This window comes from Gorilla gorilla, chromosome 6 (genome assembly GCF_029281585.2).
Source record: "Gorilla gorilla gorilla isolate KB3781 chromosome 6, NHGRI_mGorGor1-v2.1_pri, whole genome shotgun sequence".
Lineage (NCBI taxonomy): Eukaryota > Metazoa > Chordata > Mammalia > Primates > Hominidae > Gorilla > Gorilla gorilla.
In genome coordinates, this window is record NC_073230.2 from 137,804,379 (window position 1) to 137,830,918 (window position 26,540).

A 26,540-nucleotide genomic window follows, 5' to 3' on the forward strand; every position below is an offset into this window, starting at 1 on the left:
AATTTCTCTTTTGTGTTCAAATTCCCTAAGTTTGCTATTATCTCCGTGCCGCAAACACTGGCTCAACTTCTTTTTTGTATAACACTCCCTTGGAATGTCGACATACCTTGTTAGTGCTTTTTAAATTAGAGATTCCAGAGATAGGAGATATAGTCTCAACATACAGGTTAATCAGAGGTTTACCAATTATAGATGAAGGGAGTCATGAAGGAGTGTTTGTCAGATGGTCTATGGACTGGCCTTTTTGTTTAAAATGTGCAATAGTGTCAGGAGCAGTAGCTCGTGCCTGTAATCCCAACACTTTGGGAGGCTGAGGCAGGTGAACCACTTGAGCCCAGAAGTTTGAGACCAGCCTGCGAAACACGGCGAAAACCCATCTCTGCCAAAAATACAAAAAAATTAGCCAGGAGTGGTGGTGTGTGCCTGTAGTCCCAGCTACCAGGCAGGCTGAGGTGGGAGGATTGCTTGAGCCCAGGAGGTCGAGGCTGCAGTGAGCAATGAGTGTGCCACTGCACTTCAGCCTGGGTGACAGAGTGAGATCCTGTCTCAAAAAAAGAAAAATGTCACATTTAATGAGAAACAGACTATGAGTATTTCAGGAAAGCTGTCCATCCCCCAACTGGGGAGGGTATTTTGATTTGACTTAAGATATCCTAGCAGCATCTTTTTCCTCACTTAACTAGTTTTCAGCCTGAAATTGTTAGAAGGCTAAAAAATAAGCTCCTGGATTACCATTACTCAAAGGCTGAGTTATGTCCTAATTCTTAGTGATTTCAACATCCACATGGATGATCCTTCCCATACTTTGATCTCTGTTCCCTGAACTCCTGCCTTCCAGCAATACTTTTTCCACCCTCCTCGACCACTGTCTCCCTTGATTTTACCCTAGTGTTTGTCATTAATAACTGCACCTAACCCCATTATTTCCACTCCCTAGCTATAACACCTCCTATTTTTTCCTGAGTACAATAATCCATTGACCCACCAATCCTACAATCTATTGCTTCTACCAGGTTTTCACTGTTCCTCGCTCTCTTCATGTTCTCATTTCCTTCCCCTGTAACCTAGATTATCTGTGATCAGTCATTATTATTATCACTTCCTGGCATGCATTCTCAACATCTTTGTGACTCTCTCACTTTCTTCCCTTGGCTAAATTCAGTTCTCTATCAGCTCCATGCCTGTGTGATGCTGCTGAACTTGCCACTGAACCTCTCTGGAGAAGATCACATGACATACTAACCAGTCTCCCTGCAAAGTCATCATCATGGCCTCAAGGGGGTCCTTGATGTTGCCTGGAAATCATCATGTGTTCCCCTAAATCTGTTCACTCTGCTGAATGGCTATTTCACACCTTCTCTCTCCTCTAACTGCCACTGCCTCCTCCTGATGACCCTGCTTCCTATTTCACTGAGAACATAGAATTGAAAGAGAATTTCAGGCTCTCACCACCATATCTACCAATTACCTAGATCCAGACCCATTGACTCTAGCTTATCTCTTTGTTACTATGGAGGAACTGTCTCTCCAAGCAAAGTCCAGCTCTTCCCCTTTTGTAGTAGATCCCATTCCATCTCACCCAAATATGTCACACCAGCAACTTTTCCTTTTCCTACGTCATCAGTTTGATCTCTACTTCCAGATCCTTCCTATCAGCAACGAACATACTGGCTTGCCTCCTAAACATACTTATTTCTTACAATAAAAACAGAACAAAATAAAACAAAACCTCTCTTGGCCCCTCTGCCTCCTTGCTCCAGTTTTCTCCACCCCTTTACAGAAAACTCCGTGAAAGGGAACCAACTTTTAAAAATCTCCATTGTCTCTTGAAGTCCTTCAATCAGGTTTTTGCATTCACTACCTTGACAAACCTGTCAAAGATTCCCACACTGCTAAAGCCCATGGCCAACCGGGCCCCACCTCACTGTCAGCAGCATGCTTTCTCCCTGAACCTTTTCTTCACTTGGCTTCCAGGACACTCTCCTGGCTTTCCTTCTCCCTCATTGACCTTTTTCTCAGTTCCTTTGCTGATTCATTCTCATCAACACCCCCCAATCATGTCTGAACATCAGAAATTCCCAGGATTCAGTCCTTAAGTCTCTTGTAATCAAAACACACAGATTTCATGCCACAAATATACTCGTAAATTTATATATTTAGTCCAGACCACCATGTACTCCAGAGATACATATCCAACTGCCTAGTCGATATCTCTACTTGAATGTCTAATATGTATCTCAACATGCCCAAAACAAATCTCTCAATATTATCCCTCAAATTAGCTGGGTGTGGTGGTGCATGCCTGTAATCCCAGCTACTCAGGAGGCTGAGCCAGGAGAATCACTTGAACCCAGGAGGCAGAGGTTGCAGTGAGCTGAGATCACACCACTGCACTCCAGCCTGGGCGACCGAGCGAGACTCTGTCTCAGAAAAAAAAAATTATCCCTCAAAACTTTGTTCTCTCTAAAGTCTTCTCCATCCTAATAAGCAGAAGCCTCATTTTTCTACTTGCTCAAAACCTTGGAGTCATCCTTAACTCCTCTCTTTCTCTCCACCCTATTTCCAACCCATTAGGAAATCCTTTCAAACTACTTTCAAAATATATTCAGAATTTGATATTCTCACTACTTCCACTGCTACCAACCTGGACCAAACCATCATCATCACTCACCTGGATTGTTGCAAACACCTCCTAAATGCACTCCGTTCCTAACCTTACTCCCTTTCAGTCTAATGTGATCCTTTAAAAATCTTAGATCATGTTTCTTCTCTGCTCAAAACCTTCCAATGGTTTCCCTTCTGTATTAGTTAAGGCAATGCTAGCTCTGAAAGAGATAAATCCTAATATATCAATGGCATAAAATAGCTAATAGAAGTTCTACTTCTCATTCATAAAGAGTCCAAAAATGGTGTTCCTGGTTCAAAAACTGAGTGGCAGTTTCACAGGAACCTGGGCTTCTTCCATCTTGTGGCTCTGCCATCTGCAATACACAGCTTCTAGCCACAGAAAGAGAATGAGCTTGGAGAATTACACATGGCAGGTCTGTATGGCCAGTACTGGAAGTAGTGTACAACATCTCCGCCCTCCTTCCTTCAGTCAGAGCTCAGTCATATGACCATACTGGAAGGGAGGCTGGGAAATGTAGTCTAGCTGGGTTCACAGAAAGAAGAAGAAACAATTTAGCAAATAGTCAGTCTTCATATCCTCTCACTCATCATAGCAAAAGCTAAAGTCCTTGCAATAGCCTAAAGGCCCTACATGGTGTCCCTCTCTCCCTTCCCCATTCCTGTTGCTCCCTCTCTGACCTCATGTCCTCTACTCTCCTTGCTACTGTACTGCAGTCCCACTGGCTTCCAGTTGCTCCTCAAACACTTCAAACATACTCCCAACTCAGGGCCTTGCCTTGGTGTTCCCTTTTCCTGGAATGTTCACCATCTTCAGATGTTCACTCACGTGTCACCCTCTCATGAGCTTCCCTGGCCACCTTTTCTGAGATGGCAACACCACTCCTGATAGTCCCAACACTCACTGTTCTCCTTTCCTGCCTTATTTTTCTCCTTATGTAAGCAGACAGAGAGGGTCTGTATTAGTCCATTCTTGTATTGCTATAAAGAAATACCTGAGACTGGGTAATTTACAAAGAAAAGAGATTTAATTGGCTCACAGTTCTGCAGCTGTACAGGAAGCACAGTGGCTTCTGCTTCTTGGGAGGCCTCAGGGAAATTATGGCGGAAGGCAATGGGGAAGCAGATACGTCTTGCATGGCTGGAGCAGGAGGAAGGGGCGGGGGAGGTGCCACAGACTTTAAATGAACAGATCTCATTAGAAATCACTCACTATACAGTACCAAGCGGGGATGGTGCTAAACCATTCATGAGAACTCCGCCCCATGATCCAATCACCTCCCACCAGGCCCCTCCTCCAATACTAGGGTTTACAATTTGACATGAGATTTGGGCAGGGACACAGATCCAAACCATATCAGGGTCTCCAGGGATAAAAGGAATTCAGTCAACTGGAGCAATCAGCCTGTTTTACAGCTTTCTGCCCTGCAGCCTGTTCTTCCCCAAACCCTGCATGGAATGTGGTCACCTTGTTGGTTTGAACCAGCTCCTTGCAGACCCTGGCAATTTATAGATGAACTGAGTCAACTTTTCTCTTGACCATGCCAAAGTCTCCACCCTAGGAGGAGCTATAGCTTCATTGCCATAACATGCCACCTATGTTCTGGCATAATGACTCACTCGTTTGTGCCACTGGGACCCCTCCTCTACATGTGATTTTGCACTCTCTCCATCACCCCGTAAAACCCTCCTGTCACTTTCCCCTGGGGAGACACTGCTTTAGAGAACATTCCCAGTATCCTTCTTACATATGCCAAGTAATAAAACTGCTATTGATCAAAAACTGAGTTTTGCATTGTTTGTTACTCACTAAGCGAACAAACCCTGGTTTTTCAGGTAACAGCACCTGTCACCACCTCTCATTCTATGTATGTTGCTTTTTTATCTTGTTTATGGGCTGTCTCACCTACCTCTACACACCAGAATATAAGCACCATGACAGACTTAATTTTGTTCACTGCTGTATCCCCAGTTCCTAGAACAGTGTCTGCACACAGGAAACACTGAAGGTTCAGTAGCACCCATGAGCAGAGATGGGAAGCTTGGAGATGAATGTCAGCCTTTTATGGTGACACCATCATGCTGGCCCCAAGCAGTCCTTCAGTGCTGCTCTCACTCGATGGCCTTGGGTGCAGCTATTGGCGGCATTTCTAATATGTGTTGTCCCTCAGGTCCTTTTCTTCCTTCCTCCACCTACTTTCTAACTCTGGGGCTCCCATGAGGCCTAATCTGCTTTCGTCTCCTCAAAAAGTTTATCTGTTCTCATGGCTCCATCAGCCATCTGCTAGCCAACAACCCCTCCCAAATATCTCCTCCAGGCTCTTGGCTCTTTCTCTTTGGATATTCCGCCATCACATAGACTTCCTATGTCTTGAACTCAATTGACTTCCCTCATTCCATGCACCTAGCTCATTCTCCTAGTCTCCCATGATTAAACCTTTTAACTTTTGAGTGCTCCTTCTTCATTTCTTTCATTCGAGTGGTCACTAAGCTCAGGACTTATTTCCACTTTTAAAATCTCTCTTGTGGCTGGGCACGGTGGCTCATGCCTGTAATCCCAGCACTTTGGGAGGCCGAGGCAGGCGGATCACTAGAGGTCAGGAGTTCGACATTGGCCTGACCAACATGGTGAAACCTTGTCTCTACTAAAAATACAAAAATTAGCCAGGCGTGGTGGCACATGCCTGTAATCCCAGCTACTTGGGAGGCTGAGGCAGGAGAATCACTTGAACCTAGGAGGCGGAGGTGCAGTGAGCCAAGGTCGCACCATTGCACTACAGCCTGGGCGACAAAAGCAAAACTCCATCTCAAAAAAAAAGAAAAACAAAACAAAACAAACAAAAAAACTCTTGTATATAAGGGTTCATTTCCATTTCCCTTTCCCTTGCTAGGCCAGGCCCTTCTCCATTAGGGAACCTCAGGGTTGGAGGGCCCTATCTCTGGCACCCTCACTACCTGTTTAGCCTTTACTAGGACAATTCCAGGATGGATGGCGCACCATTAAGCTGAGTTCCTTGAGGACAGGGATGATGTCCTGTTTACTTTGGGTTCACCAGCACATAACTCAGTGCCTGACCTTAAGGAGTTGTTATTTTTATTTTTTAAGAGAACGGGTCTTGCTCTGTTGCCCAGGCTGGAGTGAAGTGGTACAGTCATAGTTCATTGCAGCCTCAACCTCCTGGGCTCAAGCAACTAGCTTGAACTACATGTGTGTGCCACCATACCCAGCTAATTTTTAGTTTTTGTTTTTTTGTAGAGATAGGGGGAGGAAGGGTCTCGTTATTTTGCCCAGGCTGGTCTCGAACTCCTGGCCTCAAGTGATCCTTAAGGACGTATTTTAAAAACTGTTTTCGAAATAATGCCTCCTGAGGTAGCCTGTTTTATTGTTAATACCCATTAGATGGCTTCCCTGTAGGCACAAGCTTAGAAACTTTCCCAGGAAGACCCACAGTTCCCACTGTCTTCAGTTCAGGTTCCTCAAATTGACAAGATCTTCCATTACCTCTCCAAACTTACTATCCATGCTTTCCTTTCATTGTTCCCCCCACCCCTTTTTTTAACCTTCCTCATTTGCTACCTGGCCTGAGAATTTACCTCCCACTCTGCCCTCCACTTGTCCTTATTCCTATTACTCTTCTTGCTGAATAGTCCATTTGGGACTTCCTTAGTCCAGCCTTAGTCATATCTTCCTCTGAAGCCTTCCCTGACTACCACCAAGGATCACTGACACTCCTTTGAATGCCGGAAGGATTAGTTGTAAACCTTTCACGTTGACAGTAACTAGCTTGCTTTCATGAGCTTAACTGTTTCATGAGTTTACAACTTGTCTCAATTTGATTTTAAACTATAGAGGCTTTATGTGCTAAGAATGCCACAGGTTTATATTCCATTTGTGTTGAAGCTATAGTAGCTTTTATTTGATATTTGTTTTAATTTCATGACATGAAATTAAATTTTCAGGGACATGCAACGGGTTCGGCCCATTCCCTTCACTTAACATTACTGAGCTGGGCAGTAAGCTCAGAGCTGCAGATATAAAGATGAATAGACAGATACCTACCCAGGAGCTTACTCTAGAAGAGGACAGATGGATAAGCTACATTTTATAGCAGAATTTGGCAAAGTGTACTGAAGCTATAAACAGCTATGATGGTAAATAAGGTAAGAATTATGCTTAGTGAGGTCACGGAAGGCTTCTAGAGCTAACATCTGAACTGGGACTTCTATTGGCAAGGCAGAAAATCAGGAAAACGCACTTATTCCTGGCAGAGGAAGCCTCTTGATCAAAAATCTTAAGAGATGAAAAAGGACCGGTTGTTAGGAAACAGATGATGGTGCCCAGAGCGCAAGATGAGGGGGAGTGTTGGGAGATGGAGCTAAAAGATACACTGGTGCCAAAGACTGAAGAGCCTCCTGTAGATAGCGCAGGGCGCAGCGCTGAAGGCAAAGAAAAAGTTGGGATTGTTCAATAAAGTTGGTGACTGATTCAGTCGGATTAATTCCGCCCTGGTGGTCTTGTGGAAATGAAGATAACTAGCAGGATAATCTAAGAAGCCCTGTGGAAGCAGAGTCATGAGCTGTGAATGGGGACGTGGCGGCCACACGGCCGCGCCCACGCCACCCGCAGTACGGGGCTGGGGCTGGGGCTGGGGCTGGGGCTGGGGCTGGGGCTGGGGCTGGGGCTGGGGCTGGAGCCCGCCGTCCCAACAATCCCGGGGACGAGAGTTGGGCGGGAATCCGCTCCACGCAACTCGGCGCGGTCCCGGGGACGTGGCGCTTTCCAGCCAATCCCGGCTATGTGATTGTTAGACCAATGGCTACTCGGGGACGCTATGCGACAGCGGCGGGTTTGCTGATGATTGGTCGGGAGGCCGCCGGCGAGGCGGATGAGGGCGGGGTGCGGACCCGCTTCCGGTTGGGCGGTGCTTGCGCGCGTGAGCTGAGCCGGTGGGTGAGCGGCGGCCACGGCATCCTGTGCTGTGGGGGCTACGAGGAAAGGTAAGTACGGTGATGCCCAGCCCCTTCACCACTGCCTCATCTTTATTCCCTTTCTTTCTGTCCCCGGTCTTGTTCTTGGCGCGGCAGGGGACTGCCTCACTCGGGGCCGCTGTCTCTGCTGGCGCCCGGATCCCAGGCCTGATGCTGCTGGAGATCCCGGGGCCCTCGGTGTGCAGCCTGGGATGGAGGCCGCCGCCCGTCTTACCGCGCGCTCTGGGAAGGGGGCTGGTCCGGTCGAACTCTGTCCCGTTGGGTACTGTTCTGTGCCTGGTTTGCTGCGTCCTGGTCCTCCATCTCTAGGTAACGCCACTCACCGAGTCTCTGGCACCGGAGGGTCATTTTTTGCCTCCGGAAGGTCGGAGGGCATTTGGATAGTGTTATTGTAACAGTTCCTTGCCGCCTCCACTCACCATCCTGCTTATATCTGCCAGCTCCGCCCCAAGGCCACATCCCGACAGTAGGGTGCATCTGCCAAGGTCGTGTTCACTCACCTAAAGGGTGCAGAAACAAGGGGGGAGAGAACGAGTGACGACACTAGGTGATATCTATGATTTTAAAGAAAAGCCGAATGTTTAGAGCTTCCATATTTGGCTACGTACTTCAGTTAGCGACGGAAAATAGTTTTTAAAGCTTTATTGGGGAATTAATTTTTTTTACGTTTTTTGTTGCTTCTAGCCCCATATCCTACTGATTTTTAGCATGCTGCGGTCAGAAATAAGCTTAATTCCCTATAGCTGCCACGATTAAGCGTAGAGTGGCTTGCAGTTTCAAAAGCTGCTTTTGCATCAAGGCCCAAGCTCCGTGGGTCTCCTGCTAAAACTTTTGAGCCTGTGATCTGAATTCCTAAGTGTATAAAATTCTAGAATAGTGTCTTCGAGAATTGAATTGCATTCATTTTCTGGTGTGGACCATGAAGTCAACGTTAATGAATTGCGAATAAGGTGGCTTCTAGTTGTTTTTTGTTCTAGTAGCTTATTCAGCTTGGAGGCAGAGAACCTTGGAATCCCTGTTAAATTAGTCTGCCATAGAATGGAACTTGACACAAGACAAATGCAAGTTTGACCTCACTCAGTAGATTGAATTAACCAAATACCAAACGACAGTAATCACTGAAGAATTTATATAGTATAATCCAAATGAGGGACCAGATATAACCTCTAAATTGTATTTGTCAAGAAAATGAGTTTGCCAAGACCTAATCTGAGGTTTTACTGTGATTGGGGGGTGGGGGGGTTCCAATAGGATTCTTTTGAGAATCACAAGTAGGAAAGCCATGAGCTCACAAAAATGTATTGAGTATGCCTGAGTGAATAGTACTCAATATAGCTTTGAAACCAACTCATTGTCACTCTCAATGTAATCATTGTTTGTTTTCATTCATCCAGTGATGTGTCAAGAAGTACTTATTGATAGCACTTAATATCCATTAGAGCAGTATTGGGATCTATATATTGGTGTTATTTTTTAAAATTTATTTATTTTAGTGTTGAGGGTCTCACTATGTTGACCAGGTGGAGCCTTGAACTCCCATGCTCAAGCAGTCCTCCTGCCTCAGCCTCCCAAGTAGCTGAGACTAGAGGTATACAACACCACACCCTAGTACATTGGTGTTAACACAGATTTTCTGTAACGTAGGTATACCAGGGATATTGAAAGGACAGGTGTAGCCAAGGATAGCCGCTGGAAATGCTAGCTAGGCCATAAGGCCCTAGATTCTCACTCTCTGAACTCTTTAAGTATGGATGTTGCTGATGCAGTAATTTATGTATTAGAGTTAAGACCGCTGAAATAACACTTTTGCCTGTTCCTGGCTGATTGCCAGATCCAGTAAACGGAATTGGAAGTTGGAGAACACAGGCAGGCAGGAACCACATTGCTGCCAAGTACCGCCCAATTAATTCAGTAAGATGTATTAATCCAGTAAAATGTATTGGTATCAAAAAAGTGCAAGACAATGTATTAGGGACAATATAGGGGTAATAATTTGTATTGGAATGATATGTAGACATTCTTCCAGAAATGTAGATTCTGAAGGGGAGCTAAGGAGACAACTTAAGGTAACCTATGGTCATTGTTTTTGAGTGATTCAGACGAGTTTTATAGAAGTTTAGATTGGATCATACCCTTTTTGTCCAAAAAGAAAAAAAGATAACAGATCACTTCCAGCTAGAGTGATCATAGTAGGTAGGTCTTCTAGGATCTTAAATTTATTTATAGACATCTGGCACTGAAGGAAGGTTCAGCTAAAATAACTACCAAATTCTCAACAATGTCACGCATGTTACACATGCACAGCAAAATTACAACTAGAAACCAAGGCTCCTATCCCTACATTTCAAATAGCATTTCTCTCACAATTGATTATGTATTAAGGCTTGTCAAGGAAAAGGAAACTTTTTTCTCTCAGAATTTCTAGAACTTTTTTCTTTAAAAAGTTTTTTATTCTGTAGCCAGAAAAATTTAAAGTTTGTGCTGGGTTGCTTTGGTTATAGAACTAATGAAGCTTGAGTAATAGTTTCAGACATTCTCAGGGTTTTTCTTCTGCAGCCAGATTTTACACTTTTATTATCTCAGCTGTCTTATAAATGTATTCCCTCCATCACACAATATAATTAGAATGTATTGATGAGCAGATGTAACTTCATCACTAGAGAGACGTTAAATAAATTATGTGTTGGTATCATGACTTTTATCAAATCAAGAAGGATGCCATCACTTTTATGTGATAGTCCATTGGTATAGTACTAAAGTTTGTAAGTAAAGAATGTCAGATAGATAACAAGATAACTTCATTTTCTAGATCTCATAACCTGGGCCTTAGTATAGTTAAATTGCTATCAGTCTGTTCCCTGTAATCTCCAATTGAAGTAGACAGTTAAACAATGAGATCCTGCTTTTGCTGCGTTATGGAGAAATAAATGCCTTTTCTGGTGAATATATCCATCCAGCTCAGAGAACTGGAATTTTACTACCACACCCATTTCTCCCAATTGTTAACATTGAGCAATGGGTCTTTGGTCAACCAGAATAACTGTTGGATCACTCAGTGTTAACGTTCTTGTGAAGTTGAATTTAAACGTCTAAATTTCCCTGAAACAATTTAAGTATTCTGTGACCAATGGCACTTTACCAAAATTGAAAGTTTGGGCCATGTATTGATCGCAATACTGGTCCAATGGATACACTATGGACACTAAGGACAAAAACTTCCTTGAAAGCGCTAAGTTCTTACCTGAAGGGTGGGGTAGGGAGAAGTGATAAGAATTTAGAGCTTTTAAGGACATTTTTGGATGGATCGAAGAAACCAATTCTTAAGACTCATTATTATTAAAATCACACTTAACCCAGTTAAGCTTGTCTCTTTATAAATTACTGGAACGATTCATGAAAACAACTTTATAGAAGACCATTATTGGTGACATACTAATACTACAAAAGGATGATAGCTACTGGATATATTTTCTGTTCTAATCTTTTGGTTTGTGTCTAACATGCTGTCCAATAAAAATATAATACAAGCCACATATGTAATTTTAAATTTTCAGGTGAAAATCTAAAACAGGTGAAAGTAATTTTAATAATGTTTAATCTAATACATATAAAATACCATTCTTTCAATATGAAATGTAACACTTAGACCCATCGCAATTCACACTAGCCACGTTTCAAGTGCTTAATAGTCACATGTGGCTAGTGGCTACTGTACTGGGCAGTACAGGCCTAGATTTTTTTTTTTTTCCCAAGAAAAAAATATTAGATGTTACCCTTCGTGGAAGAGGGACAGAATTTTAGAGAGAGAAACTCATTTGAGAAATGGGAGGTGGGGAGATTCAGTTTTCACAACCATTGGTTTACTTTCTAGATCACATGATAAAAGCTCATACAGCTAAGTCTTTTGTTTATGTGTATCATATTTTTCCTAATATTATGTTGTCCATTATGTCCATAGTATATCCATTGGACCAGTATTGTGATCAGTATGTATGGCCCAATGGATACACAAAGATCTTTCCAGCTGGAAGTGATCTGTACCTATTCCTCTAAACTTTTTTTTTACTTTTTGGACAAAAGTATCCAATTTAAACTTTTTTTTTTCTGTTTTTTTTTTTGAGACAGGGTCTTGTTCCCTCACCAAGGCTGGAGTGTGGTGGCATGATCATGACTCACTGTAACCTCGTGTCTCCAGGGCTCAGGCGATCCTCCCACTTCAGCTTCCCCGGTAGCTGGGACTATAGCTGCGCCACCACACCCAGCTAATTTTTTGTATTTTTGGTGGAGATGGGGTTGCCTAGGCTGGTCTTGAACTCCAGCATTCCATCCGCCTTGGCCCCCCAAAGTGCTGGGATTACAGGCTTGAGCCACTGCTGCTGGCCCAGTCTAAACTTTTATAAAGTGTTGAAGTGGGTGAGGAAAATGAGAAGGGCCATTAACTTTGTATCATTTGGTTTCAATTTGGTTGAAAAGACAAAGATGCTTCAGAAATGAAGTGTACTGGCTGGTCATGGTAGCTCACACCTGTAATCCCGACACTTTGGGAGGCCGAGACGGGAGGATCACTTGAGGTCAGGAGTTTGAGACCAACCTGGACAACATGGTGAAACCCTGTATCTACTAAAAATACAAAAATTATTCGGGCGTGGTAGAGCATGCCTGTAATCCCAGCTATTCAGGAGGTTGAGGCAGGAGAATCACTTGAACCCAGGAGGTGGAGGTTGCAGTGAGCCAAGATCACACCACTGCACTCCATCCTGGGCAACAGAGACAGACTCAGTCTCAACAAAGGAAAACGAAGTGCACTAAAGTAGATTTTCAAATGCTGTGTATGAAGTTATTTTTTACTGTTCCTTTCACATCTTCCCACGTAAGATATCCTTTGTCTTAGATGTCGTTTGTTTCTGCTTGAACATACATGCTCCATACCAAAAACCGTATGGTTTTAGATAAATCTAGTACAGTTTTTGGTATGGATGGTGTTTTTTGTTTTTAGTGTCTATATTCATAAAACAAGAGGCCTTTGTTAAAGTTTCTAATAGCCAGGAGTTGGTATATATGTGGGCACAAAGGACGTTTTGTTTTTTTTTTAAGTAGAACTTATTTAAAGTGCAGATTTTTCATTCCTCCCTGCAGAAAGATAAAGAAGTAAAGATGGACCATTGGCTTTGTCCATCTGGGTCCTTGATGACCGTTGTAGGCAGTTTCATCAATAGTAAGGAAGCCAGGTTTCAGGGTAGCATTGGACAGTGAGGAAGCAGAGGCAGCAGGGTAGAAACTGTGGGTGAGGGAAAGGGAGGAGCAAGCATGAAGGAACAGCACAGTCTGGGAAAGACTGTGGGTAGTGGAGACCTGAGAAGCACTGATTGACAGAATAGAGGAGCCTGTTTAAGGGGTAAGATTGAAAGTTTAATCAGGAGAGGGGAAGGAGGGAGAAATGGGTGAGTGATAAAGCTAAATCACTTGGCTTCTACTCTTTGGAATTCTGGTATCCTTGTATCAAGATATTAAGCCTGAAGCATAAATGTAGTTTTCCCTCTAAATCACAGAGTAAACCAATCTATTACATTCTGTATGCTACATGTCTCAAAACTTGGTACAGTATCCTTTCCAGGACCAGATTATGTTAGAGTGCATAAGTATTTATTCATATTGTAATATTTGGGGTTGGCAAGAATTGTTAGGGTATTATGCTGTATTTTATTTTGAGAATATAATCATTTGTAAAATTTTCCTAAAGTCCCCTTAGGCATAAGGAAAATCCTTTGTTGCAGTGACTCTTGATTTTACTTGATTCTGCAAGCCTCTGTCACTATACATATTGTTGGGATATATCCCAAAACATCAACAACATATAATTCTGTTTTTTGTTTCCAAAGTTGTGTTTATCTAAAGAATTATTTGTTTATAGGCTGGGTATGGTGGCTTACGACTGTAATCCCAGCACTTTGGGAGGCCAGGGCTGGAGGATCACTTGAGACCAGTCTGGGCAACATAGTGAGACTCTACAACATTTTTTTTTTTAATTAGCTGTGCATGGTGGTACACACTTGTATTCCCAGCTACTTGGGAGGCTGAAGTAGGAGGATGGTCTGAGCCCCAGAGGACCAGACTGCAGTGAGCTATCATCACAGCACTATGTCTAGCCTGGGTGACAGAGTAAGACCCTGTCTCAAAAAAAGAATTGTTTATAGTTTGAGATAGAAGTTTCATTTTGCCCTGAAGTAAAGGCATACTCACTTTAATGTTGTATTTATAGAGCTACTAAATCTCGGATTTTCTGTTTACTCTTTAACTGATTTGATTGATCAGTTGAATTATTGGAGGGTCAGCCAGAGTGTTGTTCACCCAGAGCAATATTTTACAAGTGGTGCACACAGAAAGCTAATAAACATGAGAGTGTGCTGTTCATACAAATTAGACAGTACAGCAGGATACAGTATTAAAGTTCACTTTCACACCAGTCTTACCAGCCCACCCCATTCCTGTCTCTTCTCCCATGAACCTTGAGGTTACCACTGTTTACACATGGGTGTTTGTCTTTGCACACCATTTATGTGCATGTTATATTTTATACAAATAAAAACAAGCTGGGGAGATTGTTTAATTTTGTTTTGCTTTTTATGTAAATGAGATCTTGACATTGTTTTGAACCTTGCTTTTTTTGTTCACTTGACATATCTTGGTGAATTTTCCATTTCACTGCAGATAGATGCATCTCATTCTTTTTTTTTTTACATTCTTTTTTTTGAGGAAGGGTCTCGCTCTGTCACTGAAGTGCAGTGGCGAGATCTCAGCTCACTGCAGCCTCTGCCTCCCGGGTTCCAGCACTTCTCGTGCCTCAGCCTCCTGAGTAGCTGGGACTACAGGCGTGTGCCACCACACCCAGCTGAGTTTTGTATCTTTAGTAGAGACGGGGTTTCAACGTATTTCCCAGGGTGGTCTCGAACTCCTGACCTCAAGTGATCCTCCCGCCTCAGCCTCCCAAAATGCTGGGATTACAGGCATGAGCCACCATGCCTGGCTGCTTTTTTTATTTTTTTCGAGATAGGATCTCTGTCACCCAGGCTGGAGTGCAGTGGTACAATCTCAGCTAACTGCAACCTCTACCTGGTGGGTTCAAGCTATCCTCCCACCTCAGCCTCCTGAGTAGGTGAGACTACAGGTGTATGCCACCATGCCGGGCTAATTTTTGTATTTTTAGTAGAGACAGCGTTTTGCTATCACCCAGGCTTGTCTTAAACTCCCGGATGCAAGTGATCCGCCTGCATTAGCCTCCCAAAGTCTTGGGATTACAGGCGTGAGCCACCACCCCCGGCCTCATGTCATTCTTTTTTTTTTTTTTTTTTTGAGACAGAGTCTCACTCTGTAGCCCAGGCTGGAGTGTAGAGGTGCTATCTTGGCTCACTGCAAGCTCTGCCTCCTGGGTTCACGCCGTTCTCCTGCCTCAGCCTCCCAAGTAGCTGGGACTACAGGTACCCACCACCACGCCCGGCTAATTTTTTGTATTTTTAGTAGAGACAGGGTTTTACCGTGTTAGCCAGGATGGTCTCGATCTCCTGACCTTGTGATCCACCCGCCTCGGCCTCCCAATGTGCTGGGATTACAAGCGTGAGCCACTGCGCCCGGCCCATTCTTTTTAACCTTTGTGTATTTTTCCATAATCGAGATTTAATATATTTTACCAATTCTCTGTTTTTATTTGTTTTCCGATTTTTTAATCATTGTGAACTATCATTGAACATCTTAATACAAGTATCTTTGTCTGTAAATGTGGGTATTTTGATGGGATTGAATGAAACAATGTTGAGAAACATAGCCAAGTTCTAACATTGATAGGAATAGAGTAAGATAAGTACCATCTTCTACCCGTTTCTGTATGGGTTTCATGGTCTTGCTTTCACATTGCTTCTTCTGATGGATTTTCCTAAGTCTTAACCTTCACGTCATCAGTTACAGTACCTTATTTGAGACTGGGGCACTTGGGAATGACTGCCCCCCAACCCCCGCCCCCATTATCTCTTTAGGTACTTTTCTGTTTGTCTTACTGAGTTGTCGTATTTACTCTAGAACACTTTCCTCTCTCTACTGATATGTCCTCCTCTGCCATTTCAGGACCTCCCATCCTCCCCCACTGAGCTGCCTTCCCAGTGATGAAAGAAAAAATGTAAAAGCCTGAAAACCCTTCTTCTTGATTTTTAATTTTTTTTTTTCCCTCTAAGACCTTAACCACTCTGGATAGTATCATGGGGTATCAGTAGAGTGTGCTAAACAGATGTGTACTCTGCAGCTTCTTTGCAGGTTTTTTGTCACATTTTTCAGTCAAGTGTTCCAGCTTTGTGCTTGTTCATTAGAGTCACCTGTGACTACAGAGATTCTGAAAGTTTGAATCAGGGCCTGGAAATCTGTACTTTGAACAGTACTACAGGTGGTATTTATGCCTAGGCAAGTATGGGAAACAACTGTGCAGAAGGATAAAGACGTTCTTATCTATGACTAGACCATCTGAATGATTTGGCCTTTGAAGGTGACTCAGGGTTGAGCCTGGATGTTGGAGACTTGGTGCTATAGACCAAGGAAGCTGCCAAGTATTTCGCTGGTTCCTAATCTCATGAACATCAGAATCACCTGAAAAACATTTAAAGCTACGAATGTCTGAATTCAGCTTCAGAGACTCTAAATCAATAGGAGAAACTTAAAGCTTCCTAGATGATTCTAATAACCAGCCATGTTTGAAGACCAGACCACCAATGCGTACAAGAAGTAAAGGATTTGGAGTCAACATTTAAACCTTGGTTCTTTCACTTTTAATTCTTATGAACTTGGGCAAAAGGATTAAAGTTCTACTTTGGTATCTATTGAAAGAAAACAGAAAGTGGACATTTTAACTATAAGTTTCTTATCAGCCTACAATCAGATGAAGGAAACTGGTAAAAATTTCTCACTGTAATAATTGAAGAGTCTGATATTCCACCATACTTATTTTATGGATTAAGTAATATTTGGGGTAATATAAAAGACTTGCATAGATATGTATATCAAATTAATAATTTAACTCGGATGTGAGCTTTTAATTTCTTATTTAGTTATTAAGCGTACTGCCTCCTGAATTAACTGCTTTTCATTTTCTTTAAGATCTAATTATCATGGACCTGCGACAGTTTCTTATGTGCCTGTCCCTGTGCACAGCCTTTGCCTTGAGCAAACCCACAGAAAAGAAGGACCGTGTACATCATGAGCCTCAGCTCAGTGACAAGGTTCACAATGATGCTCAGAGTTTTGATTATGACCATGATGCCTTCTTGGGTGCTGAAGAAGCAAAGACCTTTGATCAGCTGACACCAGAAGAGAGCAAGGAAAGGCTTGGGTAAGGTACCACCTCTCAGGGGTCTAGTGTGGGTAATGACATTCTTTATAAAGGCTAATTCTTTTCTTTTCTGGCTCAGTTATGAGTAAAGTTATATTGAACTATTAATACATCTTCTGAAAGCTAACCATGGAATTACTACCTCTAAAATTTCATTAAATGCCTGATTTCATACATTTTTAATTGAATAACAGTTGGTGCCTCATTCTACAAAGCATCATTTTTGCATAAAAGTACCAAGTACTGCAAGACCCAACTTGAACTGCATTATCTTGCTACCAGAAGAACATAGCATGGGGGGATTTCTCATCTCTTCTCATCTCTACTGCTTTTAATTTTTAAAAACTATCTGTACCCTACTGACCTGGCATAAGCCAAGTCTTTGATGGGCTAATAAACGGCACATTGGATCCCTATAAAGTTTATGATTTCCCGAGGTGTCCTTCACCCTCTTTATTTTCATTCTCAGATATTTGTTTAATTAAAAAAACAAAAATCAAACCAACTTTGTCTTTTAGAAAATTGTAACTTAATGTCTGAGTATGAGTTACTGTTTCAGTAACAGCAGGGCCATAGTCAGGTTCTTTGGCTCTCTCGGTAGACATCTTTTGTCCTGAAAAATGGATTTGGTAGAATCCCAGTTGATTATTTCTAATTGGGGATCTGAGAATGTCTTTTTTGGTCCTTCCAAAGCCTTCCTTTTGAAGAAAATGCAGGTCAATTTTGTAAAAATATTCTTCTCAGTGAGCACTGTTGGTGCAACTTCCTGAATTGTATTCAAGAGATTTGTGTGGAAAGTTGTGCCACACATAGCAATTTCTAAAAATATTTTGCCTTGATGGGTAGCATTTTGATCATAAGACGTAGGATTTGCTTTGGAAGATGCTGCAGAATAGATTTATTTTTTCATTGGGTTATCTACTGACTGAAGGGTACAATGTTTTATTCTTCAACATTGACAGAAATAATAAAGATATTTTGCTATGTAGAATGAGCACTATCACATAACATTTGAAAGTAGATAGATATGCATCACAGAGTTAGTTTTCTATTAGGTTGCTTTCCTTTGGGAGACCATCCTCACTTTCAGTTTTAATCTAATAACTGTACTAACATTCCAGGCTGAAAACAGAAATGCAGGTCAGGTACAGTGGCTCACGCCTGTAATCCCAGCACCTTGGGAGGCCGAGGCGGGTGGATCACGAGGTCAGGAGATCGAGACCATCCTGGCTAACACTGTGAAACCCCATCTCTACTAAAAATACAAAAAAAAATTAGCCGGGCGTGGTGGCGGTCACCTGTAGTCCCAGCTACTTGGGAGGCTGAGGCAGGAGAATGGCGTGAACCCAGGAGGTGGAGCTTGTAGTGAGCCGAGATCACGCCACTGCACTCCAGCCTGGGCAACAGAGCCGTCTCAAAAAAAAAAAGAAAAAAAAAAAAACAAAATAGAAATGCAGAGGGTATTCTAAGTCTTCATGTCATGCCCATTAATATTGTACACGTCCAACCCACATTTTGGTCTGCACATATTTTTTCACAGAATTAACTCTAAAATAATGAAAAGCCCTTAGGTTTGGTATCATTTAGGGTAGATGGTACTATAATGAGGATGTTCTGGCTCCTTGCAGGTAGGGAGAAAGCTCTGCTGGCACTTTTCAGTTGAAAGTATTCCTTTTTGTGATCAGTGAATATTAAAAGTTCGTCACATACGCAGATTCTGTATTTGATTAGAATAAGATGATAAAATCATGTTTTTTATGGAATGTGTGAATAGACTGTTTGCTTCTCCCAAATTTTGTTGGTAGTGACAAATATCCCTACTTTATACAGTAACATACTGTTGGGAACAAGAATCCCACATGAAACTTTTAAAAAACTTATTTACTGTGACATTTCAAAACATTGTTTTGGTGGGGTAATGTATACCAGCTGGGAACAACAGGTTCCCTCTTTTTTCATCTGTCTATAAGGCACATAATTATTAAGAGATAAGTCATTGTTCATGCCTTTAGTTGCAAAAATTCACGACTTTTTGAAATCTCTAATAATAATAGCTAAAAGAACACAGGAAGCATTTTAAAACAATTCAATATACAAGTTTCAGGTATTTTTTCTTATTAAGAATGTTGACAAATAGGCGATTTTATGTATCCTTAAAATGAAGATTTGTTTTGAGGTAGTGGTTCTTAATATTAAAAAAGTTCTCTGGCTGGGCGCAATGGCTCATGCCTGTAATCCCAGCACTTTGGGAGGCCGAGGCAGGCAGTTTATGAGGTCAAGAGATCAAGACCATCCTGGCCAATATGGTGAAATCCCATCTCTACTAAAAATACAAACATTAGCTGGGCCTGGTGGCGCGTGCCTGTAGTCCCAGCTACTTGGGAGGCTGAGGCAGGAGAATTGCTTGAACCTGGGAGGCAGAGGTTGCAGTGAGCCAAGATCGCACCACTGCACTCCAGCCTGGCAACAAAGTGAGACTCCGTCTCAAAAAAAAAAAAAAAAAAAAAAATCCTTGATATATTTACTGTAGAAGTGAACTAGAGCAGTTCATTATCCTTTTGGGGATCACAGGCCCAGACCCTTTGGGAGTCTAATGAAAGCTAAGGACTTTTCCTCAGAAAAGTGCACACTTAATATATACAATTTTGGGCCAGGCGCAATGGCTCACGGCTGTAATCCCAGCACTTTGAGAGGCTGAAGCAGGAGGATTGTTTGAGCTCAGGAGTTCGAGACCAGCCTGGGCAATATAGGGAGACCCTCTCTCTACAACAAATTAAAAAATCAGCTAGGCATGGTGGCGTGTGCCTGTAGTCCCAGCTACTAAGGAGGTTGAGATGAGAGGATCCCTTCAGCCGGGAAGGTCAAGGCTACAGTGAGCTGTAATTGTACCACTGCCCTCCAGCCTGGGTGACAGAGCAAGACCCTATCTCAAAAAATAATAATAACAAAATAAGAAAATTTTGCATACTGAAAATTTCAGGAATATTAGTCACCCTTCTGGAGCCCATTTATTGATCCAAATTCTTAAACAACTGAAGGGTTTGCTTTATGCTCCTTGAAATGTAGAGGTATGTGCTACCTCCTAAAAGAAATAACATGAGGTGCACTAATGCACTGTGTCTGTCCTAGAGTAAAGGCTTATTTAGTGGCATCCATAGGGTTCTCCCCTGTCACAGGACTATGACACCATTAGCTTCATAAATTTACACAGACATTTAAAGATGATAATTTAGAGCCTTATACCTAAAATAGGATGTGCCCACTTCCAGTGTACTTACACAACTGCCTGCAGGCTTGATGCTCAGCAAGATAAGAATGGCTTTTACATTTTTAGAGGCTTGTTAAAAAAAAAAAATACACACATGCACACACCATACCATATGTTGCCCACAAAGTCAAAAATATTTACTATCTGTCCCTTTTTTAAAAAAGAAGTTTGCCTTGTAAACTATATTTCTGTTTAAGTAAAAAAAAATAAATTTTTTTCTTAAGTTTGCCAACCCCTAGGTTAAACCATTTGAGTTGTTTGCATTGAATAGAATGCTCTTCAGTCAACTTAATTAAGAAAAGCCCGTCTTGAACAGTCATATGTCTTTTTTTATCTGGACGATCCTTCTCTTCAGGCTATTTATAATAGTTTAAAAATACCTTTTGGGGGTAGGAGGGGTTCTGGTTGCCCTTTTTCCTTGCCCTTTATTTCTGAACTGTACAGTGGCACTATTGGTAGCCAGTATCATTTGAGCACAAACTGCATTCCATTATAAATAATGTAGAACTTTTCAATATTGGTATAGCTTCATCTGTGAATAGTGTTAAAATTCTACAGGACTAAAGTGACAACAACAAAAATTGTCCTTATGTCTATGTAGATAGAAGAGGATATTTAAGAGATAACTACTTTTTTTTTTGAGACGAAGTCTTGCTCTGTCACCCGGACTGGAGTGCAGTGGCGCGATCTCAGCTCATTGCAACTGCCGCCTCCCAGGTTCAAGAGATTCTCCTGCCTCAGCCTCCTGAATAGCTGAGATTACAGGCATGCGCCACCATGCCCGGCTAATTTTTGTGTTTTTAGTAGAGACTGGGTTTCACCATGTTGGCCAGGCTGGTCTCGAATTCCTCACCTCCCGCCAGGTGATCTGCCCGCCTCGGCCTCCCAAAGTGCTGAGATTATAGGCATGAGCCACCGTACCAGGCCAGAGATAACTTCTTACTGGTTTACCTTTCCTGTTAACATTTTAGAGCAAGATTACACATTCTCTGAAGGAAAATGCTAGTTACTTACAGGATTTAAGTAATAGTTGTATCTAACACCTGATCTGTATCAAAATGAGTCTCTTTTCTTAGAGTCACTAGTACTTTTCAATTCTGATCACTTTCCTATGTTGTATTCATGAAATGAACACAAGCTGGGGGAAGACATTATTTGCTACCAAGTGACAATCTTTTCAATCCTGCAAATAATAGAGCATAGGAGTATACCAAGATTTCTCTTCTGTTGGAAGTTTTGACTTCAACTTCATACTCCAAACTGGGCTGCTTACTTGGGTGACATTACATAGGATGACTTTGCCCCTATAGTTAAGTGATTGCACCTTTAAACAGAAGTTTTCATATCATGGACATATTTTTAAATCCGTAAGATGACAGATCTGGAAGAAAGACACTTATAAAGCTTCATAAAGCCACGGATTCTTTAGCTTTGTGGTTCTGCTTTATAATCTACATGCTAACCCTTTCAGCTTATTAACATTCTTATAATCAGATATACATTCTTACCACATCATTTCCTCAGAGTTCTCTGTTTTCATGTAAAAATCCAATTCAACACAGTATTTAAAAGCTGCTAGCAATTTTTTAGACAAGCATCTTCCTGGCTTTTTATCTGTTTTTTAAAAATAATCTTGCCTTGAGATATAAATGATCCCAGAACTTTTCTGATATCTTTGTATTTTTATCAAAAGTGTTACTTTTTCTAAAATCAGCTAAATTTTTGAAGTCTGATGTAACTATTTTGAATTTTTAGAAAACCATGATTATTTACCAAGAATTGGAGTTTCTCTTCTGTAAGCAATAAAGAAAAATAAAGTTCAGCCACATCTTCACTAGAGAAAATAAAAATGAAAACAAGGAAAAACAAAGTTTTACATGTTGTTTGATGCAAAGAGTGGAGAACTTGGATAGGAATGGATATTCACTCCTGAATTCTAACCATAGGCTGAAATCTACCTCCAAAGAGATAGGCTGAGTTTGCTTTTGGATCCAAGTGCACCAGCCATGACTGTGTTGACCTTATTCACATGGCTTATTACAGACCAGTAATGAACCATTTTTTTCAGTTGCTGGCCTGGCAGTTTTGTTTTGGAGACAATTTTTTATTTCTGTGCATTAGCCCTGGGCACACACCTGGCTAAGTCCAGAGTTCTGTGTCTTTTTAACCTTTTGCTGGATTTCTCTGCATTTTCTACAGAAAGATTGTAAGTAAAATAGATGGCGACAAGGACGGGTTTGTCACTGTGGATGAGCTCAAAGACTGGATTAAATTTGCACAAAAGCGCTGGATTTACGAGGATGTAGAGCGACAGTGGAAGGGGCATGACCTCAATGAGGACGGCCTCGTTTCCTGGGAGGAGTATAAAAATGCCACCTACGGCTACGTTTTAGGTAGGTCCCTACTGTCTGGGGGAAAAAGCCTTGTGGAGCTGGCACCTTGAAACGTAACTGTTTTGTCTTGTAGAATGATTGTAGATAAAATAGACGCGGATAAAGATGGGTTTGTGACGGAGGGGGAGCTGAAATCCTGGATTAAGCACGCCCAGAAGAAATACATATATGACAATGTTGAAAACCAATGGCAGGAGTTTGATATGAATCAAGACGGCTTAATCTCCTGGGATGAGTACAGAAACGTGACTTATGGCACTTACCTGGGTAAGGGGCAAGATGTCAGCCTGGCAGGGACCGTGGTCTTGAGTCAAAGAAACAAATGGGTCACACAGGAAAGGAAAGGAAGCTTATCTTAAATAGTTCAATTCAGTGCTAAGCTGATTCCCTTTATTAATTTTAAATTTGTATATTATGTATTTTTAAATTTGTTTAATTGTCGTTTTCTGAAGTCTGGAAGTCTGGTATCTTCTACATTTTTAGCATTTTACATATATTTTACCATTTTTTCTTTATGTCATCCCTCATAGAGACAATTTTTGGAGTAGATTTCATTTAAAAGAATACATTGGGCCGGGTGCCGATAGCTCACGCCTATAAGCACTTTGGGATGCTGAGGCAGGAGGATTGCCTGGGCCCAGGAGTTTGAGACCAATCTGGGCAACATAGGGACACCCTGTCTCTACCAAAAAAAAAAAAAAAATTAAATTAGCCAAGCATGGTGGCACACACCTGTCCTAGATACTCAGGAGGCTAAGGTGGGAGGATCGCTTAAGCCCAGGAGGTTGAGGCAGCTGTGAGCCATGATTGCACTGCTGCACACCAGCCTTGGGGACAGAGCGAGATCTGTCCAAAAAAAAAAAAAAAAAGAGGCTATGAGGCTACATACTTCCAACAGTGCAAAGCAAGGGGCTTTGAGATGTTTCTTGACATGGTCCCAGTAAAGTGTTGGACCTAAAATTCAAACCAAATTAGATTTCTTTATAACTGGTGAGAAGTCTTAATAAAATAGTTTTCCTTGATAAAATTTAACTATTTCAGTATGTCTGCTTACTGAAGTTTGGAAATGAAAATTTCCCATTTGTTTTCTCTGGCACATGAGTTTATCAGCCTGCTTTGCAAATGCTTTAAGGCAAATAAATGTTAATTTGATTGCTTTTTGTTGATTTGATAGCTTGTATGCTTGGGCCACCTGTTAGTAATTTTCTTTTACTTGTAACACTTGCCTGCTGCTGAATACTAGGCAGTGAGTCTTACTGAGTTGATGATCCAGGGTGTTTTTATTTGTGAAATTCCTCTGTTGTACATGGTTACAGTTTAAGACAAGAATTGTATTAATATAAATGAATATAAATGGTACTTTCTCCATTTTAATCTTGGAAATTAGGCAACCTTCTGGGTTAAAGCAAGCGTTCTCCGCCACTGACTAACAGTGAGTGTATAATGGATCTGTTTCCCCACAGATAGCCAGCTGTCTGCATTAATTACAGGACTGCATGCGTTTCTGGTGAAGAGACTTTTATTTCTGTGTCAGGCTTGTTCTCATTCCTAAGACTAAAGTGGCACTCTCTCTCAATGCTTGACACTTAGCCAAGAACCAAACATATCCTTCACCCAATTAAGAACACATGTATTAAACAGTCAGCACAGATGGAGAGGCATCCTGCTTCTTGCTCTGGCTGAGACCCAACACCTTCCTGATTTATTTGGAATTAATGATAAACATAAAGCAAAGAGTAGGCTATTGGTGATCTAAACAAAATGGTGTGTAAATAAATCTCAGCTCCGACCTAGGCACTCACTTGCTGCCCAGAATGATTCTTCAGCGCTGTGTATGATTATGTGCATAAAAATCTGTTGAGAGCTCTGCTGCCTCACAAGGCAGATGATTCAACGTAATGGGTATTTCTGCTGCCTGAGACTGCATAAGCTGAAGCACTGGCTGGAGAAGCAATGTCTTTATAAGGCATCTTTCCCCAGAGGCATGAGGGTGGACAGCACTGAGGGGGTCATGAGTCGGCTTAGAGAAGTGAGGAGTTTTTGTTACTGTGTGTTCTTGATTCAATTTGGAGTTCAGGTATAAATCATCATAGCTCTTAGTTAAAATCTGTCTCAATGAATCCGCTGTCCATGAGAGAAAGGTTAACACTGTCTCTGCCACAAGTAAAATATGAAATACTGAGATCTACCCTGCCTATAGCAAAACTAGATCAAGAGCCTACCTAAAGCTGTATACAGGCCAGCTAGGGCCAAAACTGGTGCTTAGGATAAATACAGCATTCCAAGCAGAGCTATAGGAATATAGGTTTTGTCATTAAAAATAAAGTTTTGGACAGGCACAGTGGCTTATGCCTATAATCCTAGCATTTTGGGAGGCCGAGGCAGAAAGGTTGCTTGAGTCCGGGAATTCGAGACCAGCCAGGACAACAAAGCCAGACCCCGTCTTTACAAAAAAAATATTAAAAATTAGCCAGGAGTGGTAGTACTTGTCAGTAGTCCTAGCTACTTGGGAGGCCGAAGCAGGAGGATTGCTTGAGCCCCAGAGTCCAAGACTGCATTGAGCTATGATTGCATTGCACTCCAGCCTGGGCCACAGAACAAGGACCTGACTATAAATTTAAAAAAAAAAAAAATGTATCTTCCTGTTTCCCTCCTTATATATATATGTGCATGTTGCTATTAGGCTATTTGAGTCCAGTCACCATGTTTTACCCCAAGGAGGGGAGGAGAGCACTTATGTAAGAATCTAGTCTTAAAGTATAAGTTGTCTTGTTATGTTTCTTATTTATGTTACATAGTCCTGAAACCTTGTTTAGAAGAGACACTTTAGTATCTGAGAAAGGCTTGTTTGCCTTACGTTCTCCATCTCAACCTATTATGGCTTTGAGTGTGTGTGTGTGTGTGTGTGTGTGTGTGTGTGTGTGTGTGTGTACACAGGATCCCAAAGCCTTATGACTCATTAAGCTGTCTGACTGAATTTTTGACACTCAATAAAAAATGAAGCTTCAAAATGCTCAACTCTCAAAATAGTACAGTAGTTTTGTTTTTGTTTCTTTAAACTGTGCTTAAAGTATGGAAAGATTGAACAATCTCAAAGGTCAGCAGTAATGATGTTATTCTTAAAGGGGCCCTGTGGGTCTTTTTTATAAAACCAGTGTCATATCCTTTTTATGTAATCAATATGTTGCAGGAACAATAATTTCTTACCATTAATGTGGTATCTTTTACTTTTTAAAATATCTTCATGTCTGTTATCTTAATTTGGTTTATACAGGAACGCAGATTGAAAAAAATTTTTATTTTCTGCAGTTAACGCCACATTTTTTCAGCTTAAAAAACTAAATTTCACTTTTCTATATTCTTATATAGAGACTAGATAACTGCTGCTTGTGTAGCTCGATGTCATAACAGATGGGTAGTTCCAAATTCAATTTGGTTGTAATCTAAGGGTTTTTTTTTGTATACCTTTGTCAAGTTATTATTGACATAAAGTGAACTGTATGTATTTAAGTGCATAATTGATGAGTTTTGACGTATGTATTTACCAGTGAAACCACCACTGCAATCACGATAATGAGCGTATCCATTACCCCCCCAACATTTCCTCATGTCCCTTGGTAATCCTTCTCATTCTCCTCATTCCCCCGTCCCTAGGCAATCACTCATCTGTTTTCTGTGACTCTAAGTTAGTTTGCATTTTCTAGAATTTTACGTAAATGGGGATGAACAATACCTGTCACTCTTGGTAGATTTCTGCGTTGACTGAAAAAAAACAGAATGTGACCTTCAAAGTGGTGGCATTCTATTGCTTGAATCCAAGTGTCCATTATATGAGGTAGAAGGCCTTTGGTTTCTATCTTCTTAATGAGATCCTAATGTTTAATAAAAGTAGCAATAA

At 41.5% G+C, this 26,540-nt stretch overlaps 1 protein-coding gene across 3 annotated transcripts in view; it reads left to right on the forward strand.

The window, feature by feature from the left end:
- The first annotated feature begins 7,499 nt into the window (after nt 1-7,499).
- Nucleotides 7,500-26,540, forward strand: part of CALU (calumenin) — a 32,165-nt gene continuing 13,124 nt past the window's right edge. The window contains exons 1-3 of one of the 3 annotated variants that reach the window (XM_004046177.5): nt 7,500-7,623; nt 16,750-16,981; nt 22,449-22,642. In XM_004046177.5, the coding sequence (XP_004046225.2) occupies nt 16,761-16,981; nt 22,449-22,642 (415 nt within the window). In that variant the 5' untranslated portion in view covers nt 7,500-7,623; nt 16,750-16,760. Of the gene's footprint in view, nt 7,624-15,728; nt 16,545-16,749; nt 16,982-22,448; nt 22,643-22,715; nt 22,910-26,540 lie in introns of those variants that run through there. The other 2 variants (XM_055392250.1, XM_055392251.1) reach the window with 2 other exon arrangements.